This window comes from Desmodus rotundus, chromosome 2, assembly GCF_022682495.2.
Source record: "Desmodus rotundus isolate HL8 chromosome 2, HLdesRot8A.1, whole genome shotgun sequence".
In the NCBI taxonomy this organism is placed as follows: domain Eukaryota; kingdom Metazoa; phylum Chordata; class Mammalia; order Chiroptera; family Phyllostomidae; genus Desmodus; species Desmodus rotundus.
Window position 1 is genome coordinate 57,923,520 of NC_071388.1, and position 13,096 is coordinate 57,936,615.

General features: G+C 42.4%; 1 protein-coding gene across 1 annotated transcript in view; it reads right to left on the reverse strand.

Annotated features, from left to right (window-relative positions):
• WWTR1 (WW domain containing transcription regulator 1) overlaps positions 1-13,096 on the reverse strand; it is a 122,636-nt gene that overhangs the window by 45,636 nt on the left and 63,904 nt on the right. Inside the window, exon 3 of the mRNA XM_024556302.3 lies at positions 3,328-3,464. Coding sequence (XP_024412070.2) covers positions 3,328-3,464 — 137 coding nt within the window. The remainder of the gene's footprint in view (positions 1-3,327; positions 3,465-13,096) is intronic.

Genomic DNA, 13,096 nt, shown 5'->3' on the forward strand with positions numbered 1-13,096 from the left:
GTGATAGGTTTTTTTCTCTCCCCATTAAAATAAGGTTTAATTTACAAGGCACATTGTGGGTGGGGTTGCAGGGTGAGGAAGCCTGCTGGGGGTAGGGGGGACTAAAATATTTCCACCAGATGGCGCTATCTTCACTGAAAGTAATAAATGCAGTGTTCCTGATTTAAAGCACTTTGTATTCTAACCAGTCCAAAATAAATCTTATATTTTCTTAAGAGCTTTTGCAACAATGGAAGTGTCTTCAAACCTTACATTCTAAAATTAAAGAAAATGCAAACTAAAGCTTTTCTTTCCACAAAGAATAATGATGATAATAAGAATAAACACTTATTTTATAGCTTATTATATGCCAGGCATGGATCTAAGCATTTCATATATATAAACTTATTTAACTACTTCAGACTACAGAAATAGCCTTCATTTTACATATGGAGAAACTGAGGCACAATTAAGTAACTTAACAGAGATGTTTAGCTAGTAATGGGCAGAGTTGGGATTGAAATTCTGACAGTCTGGCTCCCAAGTCCATGTACCTAACCTACAGAAAAATACAGAACCCCAATAAAAGGAAATTTATTTATGAATGTGTTTATCTACATCACTAATTATATCAGAGCTCCAGAAATACATAAATTAGCTTATGAAAATTACAAATTCTATTATCTGATAGAAATGTTATTAACTGTACATTTTAACATTTTCACACACACATAAATACATCCCAGTGAAGGGAACATATCACTTAAATTCACTTATTTGTCAGCTACATTCCACTGAAAAGACAGAGCTTCTACATTCACAAGAAGAAGGAAGAGGAGAGGGATATGTTCTGGTCAAAAGGTAAAAAGAGAAAAAAAGGCAGTTGATGTAAAACAGACATAGAAATTTTGAATCATATTCAAAATATCAACTCTATATACATGTTTATATATGTTAGTGTACATGACATAGGTAAACATGTTACATATAATACATAAAAGCAGTGATATATAGCTATTTTTCTCAAATAATAAAAATAAAATACTACCTTCTAAATTTTTAAACAAGAGGAGGAGAATAATCTGCTCTTTATATTTTTAAAGATTGGTAATAAAAAGTATAAGCTACAGGCAGACCTTTAGCTTGAAATCAAATATGCTGAGTACATCATTTGCTATTAGGCCCACACTGTGGCTCTAAATCACCCCCATCTTCGGTGCTTACTTTGCATTCCCCATTATGTTCCCATGTACAGGACACAGCTGTGATTCTCCATCGGCCAGCAGCATGCTTTGTAATGGGCAAATGCTCAAATATTGTGGTGAAAGCCCCAGAACGTGTGTCTGGAGAAATTTACTGCCCCAATTTATTAGAAACCTGGAAGGTAAAGTATTTTATTCGACCACAGGTAAACTTACTTCAGACGTTCAGATTACAATTTCTTTAGATACACTTTACCAGCAATGGAGCTTTTAGTGTGTGGGGGGGAGCACGGGGGGTGCAGTTTCACATGTGCCTACAAAATCAAGTTTCAAGATTTAAAGTCCTTTTTTAGTTAGTCTACTTCCTACTTGCTGAACAATTTTTAAAAATTAACTCCAGTAATTTATGTACTAGGCATACACTAGTATCTAAATATCCATCAGTTAGGGGTTAGTTACTAATTATAGCACACCAACATGTTGGGCTATTAGGCAATTTTTTAAAAGAAGGAGACAGCTCTGCCTGTACAGACACTGAAGTGGAAAAAGGAAGCTGCTGACTGTGGGTATACTATATGAGCATTTGTGTGTGACTGAAAATGCTGGTTGACCCCAGACCACACATAAGGGACCAACGAATGGGGACCTGAGAAAGACTTACTTACTTTTAGAATATCTCTTTGACAGAGTGTTTGATTTTTTTTTTAACCAGCCCAATAAAAGATTTTTTCCAATTATAGTGATTATAAAATTAAGGTTAATATTTTATAATCAGTTTTTAGAATTTTTAATGAAAATTAAATGGTTAAATAAACCTTGACACTATTCTAATGCTACCTAACGTGTGGTTTCTTCACTACACTTGCATCTGCTTGCTTTCTACTCGAGCTCTTATATATTGGGACAAATGACTCATGGGAACTTTTGGTTTACCACTGCTGTTAGAGGCACTGAACCATTTTCCTTGATCTGCCCATAACACAACAGAGGTTATTCCAAGTCATTTACCTTTTGGCTATATTTTACATCTGCAAGTTTTAAAATGGTAGGCCCAAACTTCCCAGAAGAACAGACAATGTATTTGCTTGAAGCTGACTTGTGTCTAAGTCAGCTTCGGTCACACTCTGTGACACTTGGGTCACACTCTGGCTAAGCTGCGATGTGAGGGACGGGTGTCTAGGAAAAGGGCTTCCATTCCCACAAATTTCACAGTATTCTTTTTACTCACTAAAGTTAACTGTTCTGTGTATAAAGCAGTATCTAGACATTTGATCTTAAATGGAAATGTTATCTGAAAATGGTACCCTCTTTTAGAAAACTTTAAAATTGGCCATCTTATTTTTGGCCTTTGGGGGAAGGAGAGAATGACTACAAGAAAACCTGATTAGTTCTGTTCTACAATATAGTAGTTCACATCTGATTATCTCTCCTGGGCAATTAGCAGAAAATAATCTCTCCCAGTCTAAAATCACACTTCAACTTTCGAAATCAGATGACAAATGGGTCACACTACCCGCAGGCAGGTATGGCGAGAAGCTGCCTACAGATTATGTGACAGGGGGGTGCATTCCAAAACCAAACAACTTCCATTCAACCTCCAGCTCTGCCAGCCTCCAGCTGTGTGACTCTGAGAAAGTTTCCCCATCTGTAAATGGGAATGCTGTCACTTCTTGTAGGATTGTTGTGAGAATTTAGTGAGATAAAACAAAAAACACCTACTTTGGTATAAGTCATACATTATGCAGCAAAAAAAAGAAAAATAGGAGGAAGGAAAGACAAGGATTTGAGGCCAGAATTGTACCCTTTGGCAGTCTTCAAGGACCAAATTCACAGAGAGGAGCTATGTGCCCTCCTTGCTTTTGTCTGGATGAAGGCAGGAGGCCTATGTGATTTTTTCCCAAGAATCTCAATAAAGGCACTTGGAGGGCATGCTGGAAATGTAGTGTGAACCCCAGGTAGCCCATCATAAACTGTAGCAGAGGCCATGAAAAGAAGGCCAAGGTGGTGGAAAGGCAAGGCAGCCAAGATGCAGCAAAGAAGGCTCTCTGGGTGCACAAATAGGTGCTGGGGCAAGCAGGGCTGCTTCTGGGCCCGCGGTCCCGCAGTTGACACCTGTGTACTCAACTCTGAGTCAAAGCTTGCTTACCGAGATTTGGCTGAGACACGGCCATGGCCCTCTGGGGCGCTGGTGTGGAAGTGGTGGCAGGGTGGAGGCTCATATGATTCAGGGGCTGATTCATCACCTTCCTAGGGTCTTGCCATGTGGTGATTTTTTCTATGTGACTAAAAGAAGGAAAACAATTATCTTTTTAATTGTCAAAACATCATTATCATTATCACCATCACCAATAACAGCGCAACAGTTAAATGACTTTGGCTCTTTTTTCCTTAGGATCTGCTTACAAGCAGCTGACACATTCTACTTGTTTTCATCCAAGGTCAGGTCACTTACCTTCCATCCAAACTGGGCCACACTGAGATTTTGCAGGTGACTCTCTGAACACAAGCCCATCGCTTAGTTGTCCCCAGATGCCGGTACCGGCAAAAACCCTCTTAAGGGTTTTCTGCCTTATTGAGGACAGACAAGCCCCAGCACACCTCGCCACATCCCAAGGAGCCTGCGTTCCCAGGTCCCTGGGGACTTCATCACCATCCTATCACTGGGTCACCATGGTGTGAACTCTCCACAGGCAGGGCCAGCCTGCCCTCACATACTGGAGGCACATATAATTGACATAATAAGGACACCTCCGCCTATCTTCAGCCAAAGACAGGGCCTTTGAACCACCCTCAAAAACGTGACTGAGCTCTTACTAAGGTAAGGCACTGTGAGGTATGCATGGGTAACACATAAAACCCTCACCAGGCTCATGTTCTACCATGCAAGGTGACAGCTGTGCAGCTGAAACAGGAAGTAGCTGGAAGTTAGTGCAAGACGGCAGGCGAGAGCCAGATTATGGAGAAACCTAGACACGGAGGCAGGAAGGTTTCTGGCGGAGAAAACATGATAAGACTTTGGCTCATATACAACTTCCAATATTTGTTATTATGACTTAATCTTAGAGAAAGTAGCACAGCATAAGCTTCTGCCCAGGGTCTCTGGCTCTGCCCACCTTCTTCCAAACCACATCACAAATCGTCCTGGGTGCTTTATATAAATCCTGTGCCGCCCCACAGGCTCTATCTTTTTTTTGAGAGGTTATCACATTTTTTCTTTTAAAGATAAGCGAACTTATCTGCTGCCACACCTTTGTTTTAGAACTGTATCAGAGATGTTTCTATATTTATCAAAGACAGCAAACTGATAGCAGGACTGAAAGTCAGCCCTTTGTTCAAGGCCTCTCAACGGGGCTGACTCTCCGAGACCAACCGGCAGTGTCAACCCCCAGGCACTACAGACCCTCCCAGATCCACAAGAAAGGCGACAAGACTGCTCCCTCAGTTAAACACACCTCAATTATAAATAACAACAGCCTCTTCTGGAAACAACTATTACTATTGTTAACTGTGGTTGTATTTCCTTCTCTTCTGCTTCTGTTTTCCTCATAGTTAAATGCTGCCCCTGCTAAACTCCCTCTTTAAATTTCTTCATCCCAGACTGGAAGTTAGTGCTTCGGGGAACTCGTCCATTGCCTTGACTAAAAGCTTGGACCTTGTCCCAAGAAAGCCTTTAAATGAGAGTGAGTTTTTAAAAAGGGGGGTCAGCCTCAGGAAAAATGGCAAAATTAAGTTGAACTTCTGAGTTTCACTACTGTAATAGCCATCAGCCATCTTTTAAAATGCCCTCAAAAATGAATGCCCCCCAAAATGGGAGGAATCAAATCAAAGAACCAAAACTATCTTGTTAAAAAAAAAAAAAAAGTAGAGGGGGAAGAGACTGATCTGAAGAGATCAGAATCAATTACCTAAGCACTAAAAAAATGAAAAAGAAGTGATGGTCTTAGTTATACCTTTAGTTGAACAATTGTAATTCTGTGTAAAGCTTTCATAAAGTCCTGTCAACTTTTGGTCCTGTGGAAACTCATGAGGTTATATAACAGGACCTGGAGGGGGTGTTTATAACAGGTCTTCAGCGTGAGAAATGAATGGAGGAGGATGTCAAAGTTAAGTAAACTTGCTTCAGCAAAGTAATTAGAGCTAAGAAACCCTTTGACTAACTATTTCTCCAGGACCCATGCTATTAAAACTTGTTTTCCACGGTAGGCACATCCTGCATACTTTCCACTCTGGCACCAAAGCGGGAGGAATCATGCTCTCTGCATGAGCCTTGCTTCCACCCTCTGACCCCAAGGATGTTGATGCAGTGCTACAGCCTGGGCACAGCCTGGGGGAGATGGAGTGACACACAGGGACCGGAAGAAGACATGTAAGGACATTGCCGTGACCAGACACTCAGCTACCACTCAGGAGTAGGAATAACACAGGAGCCGGAGGATACTTTTCCAAAATGCTGGTTCCCCATTCTGCCCCTCTGAACAAGAGGGCCGTGAGTCAACAATATTGTGGAAACTATGTATGGTGCCGGTGGGTACTTGAAAAATCGGCAGGGGCGGACTTTGTGAAGTATATGAATGTCTAACCACTATGCTATACACCTAAAACTAATACAAAACAAAGTTGAATATAAACTCTAATTAAAAAATAAAATAGCCCTGGACGGTGTGGCTCAGTTGTTTGGAGAATTACCTGATAGATGGAGGGGCTGTAGGTTCAATATCCACCCATGAGGCAATCAATTAATCTCTCTCAATCTCTCTCTCTCTCTCTCTCTCTCTCTCTCTCTCCCTCCCCACCCCCCACCCCCTTCCCTCCTTCCCTGTCTCTCTGAAAGCACTGAAAAAATGTCCTCAGGTGAGGATATAAAAAAAAAACAAAAAACAAGTGGACTGTGGCTCCAGGATCTGGGGGGAGCAGTGAGACCCACACCCCAGTGGTAGATGACCTGAGCTTGCCTAATCACGGCCACCAAAGCTGGCCACCTCCACCCCCTGGGACAGAGTGCAGGGCTTTCTGGACGGACTATCTGGCCCTCCTTCCGATAGGCCTGACCCCAAAGCCGTACCACTCAGCCATGGCTTCAAGTCCCAGCACTCCCCCAGGACCGTGGGAGCCTCCACAGCCCACCCTTCAAACTCCACAACCAGCCAAGGCTTTTAAAGTTTTGTTCCCAGCCGATTTGTTAATTAAAAGTGTCACTCACAGTATTTCCCAAAGACTCGAGTACAAAAGGGAGCCTTTCTTAAGTGAACAGTTCTCATTGCTCTGAAACAACTCTGAGAAGAAAGCCACTCAAATTCCCAGCCTCTGCGGACCTGTGCACAGGACACGAGCTCTGCCCTGAGGCTCGGCTTATGTGATGATGTCCAGCGCGGGTCCCAGTCTGAGTGCCAAATGTAAGGGCATTACTCACAAGAACTTAATACATCGCTGATGATTTGATTTGAAAACTCAATTCCCCTATTGTTCAAACCACATAGCGCCCCTCACCCCATTCCCAAATGTAGGATAAACCATTCAGTCTTACACGCTGCTGTCTCATCTCCCTCTCTGAGTTAACTGAGTCATTTCCTTTCTCGTATTTCTCAGTTTAACCTTACTGCTTGCCAGAACCCACAGTTTAGCTAGATTAATCCCCACTTCCCTGCTACTCCCACCTTCTTCCTGATTTCACTCTCTTGCTAAATCTGCTGCAAGAAAATATATCTCTGCCATCTTTAAAAGTCTAATTTTTCTTGGGAACTTATATATATATAAATAAAGGGAATATACATCTGTACATTAAAAAGGGAAAAAAGATACCAAAAATATTTATACTGATATATTCAATTGCTCACTGGTGATTTTTTTTTCCTTATCTAAACTCTTCCGTACTTTCCAGGTTTTCAACAGTTACTAGGTATTGTTTTCATAACCAGTAAAAACAAAAATACTCATGAAAGTACAAAAAGACAAAAAGGAAAATGATGCATATCTGTCTTCATTTGGCCAAAGTAAGAAGGGAAATGGAATCAATTACCGGGCTCCATGTTGTTTATTAAGAAAAAAGAACACCAGTTCCTAAGGGAAAGAAAAACTGACCCCCACACACATCCACCCAAAATTTTTTTCTGGACTAAAAAAAAAAATGACTGCAGGGTTTCCCTTTGAGGCCTGGGTGTGTGAGGAGGAAAAGTTGCCCATAACAAAGATAATGGAGGTGGTCTTTTCCTGTTCCTTGGAGGGTCCCTCTGACCATTGCTTCCCACACTGCCTTCTATCACAGCCACAGCAAGAACAAGACAAATCTCCCCCTGCAATCAGCTGCAAGTGCTCCGAGAGCTGCCCAGGTTGAAGAGCTGCAGTCGCCCACGGGCAAGAATGGTGAGTGAGCACCTCCCTAATGAGACATATTTCTGGAAATGGCACCTTATGGAAAATTGTGATGTGTGAGATAATTTTTATTTCTTGGACTAATATGTTCTTCAATAAGGATACATACTTAAAAGACATTTATTTACTAAGGAAATTCTGTGTTTGGAGTTAAAATGTCATTGAATCAGTGGGGGAGGGGGCAGCGTTAGCACCCTCCCAGTCACGGTCTCCTCTCTGCCCGGCCTCTCCCATCAGCCTCCAGGGGATTGTTACCTTAGCTCCTATTTCCTTCTCGATGGCCTCCTGGATGACCTTTCCCCTAGATGATCACAAAGGCCTCCAGGCTTCCCTTCTTCCAGCCTTTAGGGTTCTCCTCCCACCCTCCAGCCCTTCCCCACCCTATCTGACAATCCATTCTCTACCCCACCTCCAGACTCTCATCCCAAAGGGGGAATCCAAGGCACCCCTGGGCCCTTGGTCCCCATTGCGCATGAAATAAATAGAATTCCTACTCACATAGGCATCTTCCAGACAGACAGCCTCCTGTGAGATGCTGTGGGTTCTGGCACAACCAGTCTTGGAGTCAAGCTTACCTGAGTTTTAATGCTAACTCTGACCTTGTGTGACCTGTGTGAGCCACTTAAACTATTCTAGTCTCAGCACTCGTATGCATGAGACAAGGTAAAAATACTAACACACACACCGGGATTCCTTGTGGTGAAGGCAAAACAGATCTGTTCTGGGAAACGACAGATTTCTTGACCAGTTAGTTCACTGGACTCCCCTTTTCAGCAGTGAATGCATGGAAGGCAGGTCCAGCCTTCCCAAGGCTGGCAACACGTGGTTCCCGTTTATTCAACAAGCATGGGTAGTATTCCTATCGTGTGTGATGTACTAGGTAGGTATAAAAAGAAAAAGAATTTTGTAAAACAAAACCCTGACTAGCAGCAGAACCATTAAAGGCAAAGATAAAATCTTATCTGTAAAAGTAGAACCCACCAGCTTCTCACAGCCCAGGAAAAGGCCTAGTGTTTTTAGATGAATTTACCCTCCAGTTCATGACCTACCTTATTTTTCAGACTATAAGACTTCCCCTGCCCCAAATTTGGGAGGAAAATGGGGGTGCGTCTTATAATCCGAATATAGCTTACCTGGCTCGCTGGCGGGGAGGGGTGGGGTGGCAGTGGAGTGGAGTTTTTTCCTGTTTTTCCTCCTCTAAAACCTATGTGCGTCTTATGGTCCAGTGCGTCTTATAGTCCGAAAATACGGTATTACACCAACTTTATGGAAGGAAGCCACATAACAAAGACTTTCTGAAACTGAGCAGGCCTATGTAATACATTTTGTATTGCTGGAAGCATACAAAGATATAAAAATAGGAATGATTAAAATGCTTAATTTTGAAAGAATTTAGAGTTCTTAGCAATATAAGCCGCTTGCTTATTTCCGTGGGCAAAGATTTCATCTTCAAGTTTACGGCATTTTTCTTCCCTTTCTCTCCGCCCTCTCTTCTTTACTATGTCACCAGTTTCACGTCAGTGTCAGACAATAATCAGACAATACTCAGAGCCCCCTCCATCAGCACAGCTGTTAGGACAAGACTTTAGAAGCACCTCCAACCTGCCTCTTCTTTTCCACCACAACTTAGAGAGGTGGTTAGAGAACCACATCAATGAGGTGGGAAGTTAAAGGCGGCCTGGCGTCATAGAAGCAAGGCTGACTGGCTCAAAACTTGGTTCACATTCCGTGACACTTGGCTTCATCCCCTGACAATCCCAGTTTCTTTGTAATCCTCCCTTCTTGCTTGGGTGTTGCTGATATTTCTCTTCCAATCAAGAGCACAAGCTCCTTTGATGACAGACATGATCTGATGTGGCAGAGCAAAGTGTTCCACCCCAGCAGGCGTCGGAAAAACAGTGCTGCCGCAGTCTCCGTAATATTCACAAGCCCGATTTAGGGTATAAGTACATTGTCTTATTTTTTAAAATCAGACATCAAAACCCTTTTTGATTTACTAGGCCAATTCACCACCCTCCTAATGTTATAACCAATGTACATACATTGAAGATGATTTGCTTAAAAGACTTCTAAAGGAAATAGCTTTGCAACTTGCTTGTTGTGACCCAGTTCAATTAAACCCATCAATGTTCAAAATGGAAACTGAAACAGACTTGCATGAGGCTGACAATTTCCCAGGTAGGTCTGGCCAAGTAAGTCTGATCCACTGTCAGCAGACAGCAAACACTATGCCAGAGCTTGATCCTGGACGAGGTGGCAGGAAGACTTGCCCAAGACTTGCATTGAAGTTTTGAAATGTTCCCTAATTAAAATTAAAATATAAATATGCAAAAGCTGGCTTACTTTTTTGTTGTATTTCAGAGAAAAATGCTGCCTCTGTGTCAATTAACATAAACATGCTAGAGTGTGTTCACGTTCAAATTGAAAGACCTGGGAAAAACGCACCCTATCTGACTCGTATCTTACATGTCTTTGAGTGGCGCCTTTTGTTTTGTTTTGTTTTTTTGCCAGTGGTACTTCGCTCTTCCGACTGACACCAGAGGTGGGTCTTAACCACAAGGACAACGACAGCTGGCACACAGTTACTAATTCTCCCAGGCCCAGATGCACATTCTTTCTCCAGATAGTTCCTCTGCTGTCACCTAAAACCAGAACACAGTAGCAAGAGCTGATCACAGGGGCGCCCCATGGCCACCGCCCCATCGCCACCGTGGTAGCCCACATGTAAACTGGCAACACCACCTGATTAGTGGCCATCCAGTTCCCCTCTGCTTAACCCTATCGGCTCAGTTGGAAAATGGGGAGTTGGCTCCTGGACTTGGATACATTGACAATCAAAAATAAAGTGCTGGCTCTTCACCTGACTGAAGCACTAAAAATGTTCCGTTGCATTTCTAAAACCATAAATCTTCCTCCCAACTTGTCACCCCAAAGGATGATTCTTTGTCCCAAAGCAGCTTTCATATCACTATAATTTGCTACAATTCTTTTTCTGTTCTGCCCAAATCCTAAACAAGACCGTCTCTTGCTAGTCCAATGTGTTAGAATAAAAGATACAAAAAGGTAAGAGGCAGGCTCCAAATGTTCTAGGCTGACACATCCATTAGCAAAACATACACATCATTCACAGATTAAGTCTCAAAGCTATAAAAACTGACTTGCTCATGCCATACAATACAGGTGGCTGTTCATATAACAGAAGTGTGTTGATTGAGAAAGCTCATTCTTCTTTGAAACCACAAGGAATTTATAGTTAAAAGGTTCCGGTCAGGTTTTCACTTAAGAAGCTCATCAAACATAGCTGCAGTGTATGACACAGAAATAATAACTCATATGTAAAGAGGGGACTTTTTAGGATCCTCTAATAAAAGATGATACAAAACCAGAAGCATTATTTTGGTGCATGCTTCCGGTCTCTACAATTCCAGCATTCTCTGGAATTTCGAATGAATGGCAGGGATTGTATTTTTAACTACCAGGCTCTAATCCTCGACTTCCATCACAGCCGTGCCAAGAAGCCTCCACTTGTTTAAATTAGCAGCAGTAGCAGCCGCAGCAGCGAGGAAGGTCTGTTAGCACTTCCGCTGCAACCAGCTGTGACGATCGATCTACTCGAATCCTTTCCACTGAGCACGGCGACTTTCTGCAGACTCACTGCTGAACCTGCTCAGTCAGGGCAGAAGCTGAGTCAAGCAGACCTGCTGTCTGCCCCTGAGCTCAGTGTGAGCCACTTGAGAGGGTAATATCCGGCAGTTCCTGCACGGGTTTATTTACCAGCATTTTGTCCCCGTGGTGATAAAGAAGAGAACACTATGAATGTGCCACACTTCTGGAGAAAACCACTTTGAGAAGCCAGTGACTCATCAACACAGCCTGAGGTGTGGTTCAGCGACCTGGCGACCTGGCTCCGGAGGGTGAGCCATTGTGCTAGAGAACCCAATCGTCCCAGATGAGGTCCCCAACACCACCCAACGTAGGCAAACTTGATATCGCCTCTGTAAACTGAGCCAAACTCTTGCTTAACCTCATTTTCCCTACCCCCTAAAAAAGCAAGAAGAAAAAGTGAAGGACTGGGTTTTTGTTTGCTAGTTTGCTTCCGGCCAAGAGGCCTATTAAAGAACTTTGGCTATATGGAGATTTTACTATCAACACTTGGCATTTTTTTTTCTCTTTTCATGTCAGGATCAAAAATGCTATTAAATAAAAGATTTACAAATCACATGAAGTTTCTTATGTTGAAACCAAACAACAGTATAACAGTTTATTTCACTGTTTTATTATTTAAAGATATCAAGTTAAATTATGTATTTGTTACATGTTTTCCCACTTTCTCCTTTTTCACAAACAAAAATGTGGGAGGGAAATGAGGAGAGTGGTGAAGAGATGAGGCTCTTACCAGTGGTGAATTCTAGAATTATCAGTAAGAAGCGGAATACATCTGTCCATTTCTTCATTCGATAATCATGTACCACGGAGCTGTACCTTCCAGGGGGATTCAGTTTCAAGATCAGTTTTGGCAAATATGGATGTGGTGAAAATCACCACTGAAAATCACTTAAAGGGCCCCTAATGGACATTCTATTAAGCTTTCTGTGTATCATATTGTTTCTCAGTAAATCCATCACATCCAGTTCCTTCCAGGGTCAGGGCATGGTAATGTTTATACAGCCAAACTCCAGGTGAAGTGATGCTATCCCCAAGAACTCATATTGGGATTTGCTAGATGCATAGTGTTGAATTCATGTCACACAAATAGGCACTGGCTCCAAGTGCCTGCGGTGTCTTCCGCTCCAGGATGGATGTGACAGAAGATGATCCACCACGGACTCTAGAAGCTGGCAGTCAAATTGGTGGGGAGGTAGTGACAATGAAATAATGAATGGTGTGGAGGTTGAAAGAGCTCAGCCCCTATTTTCATGGGTTATTATGAGTGGTCCAGAGCCTGGCGTTCCATCTCGATAGCTGCCTGTAGATACACTCCCCACATCAGCTGTGTCTGACATCTGAGAAACAGCTTCCATTTTGCAATCAGTTCTTAAAAGGAGTTTGTTTTTAAGCCACTGAGCTACTCTAAATGTTAAAATACTTTGAATATTGTTTTTCCAGGCTCTCCGTGCCCAACACATGTTTCAACATGTTGTTTTTCCAGTTGTTCTTAAATAGGACATTGACACACTGCTTGTCTGCCCCTAAGCAACTCCAAATATAAAATACCTCAAAGCTAAACCTGCAGCTGCCCTTCTTTCTCTTCCTCTTAATGAGGCCAAATGAATTAAATGTCACCTGCTCAAAAACAAATAAATAAAAGGCAAAGTCTCCTTGAAACCAAAAATTCTTTTGGGTTAGTCTAGCTTCTCCTCTGGTTCATGTGAAGAGACTCAATTCCCTTTGGGTTTTTCTTTTTTAATTCTGGGAAGAGGATGAGCCACCGTGGGCTCTGAATGTCTGGTTGTCAGAGTCACTTTCTGCACATATTTAAAAGACATGGTACAACTGGAACTAGGGAAAAAACTGGCAGGAACCCTGCCCCCAGTCTGGAGAAAGAC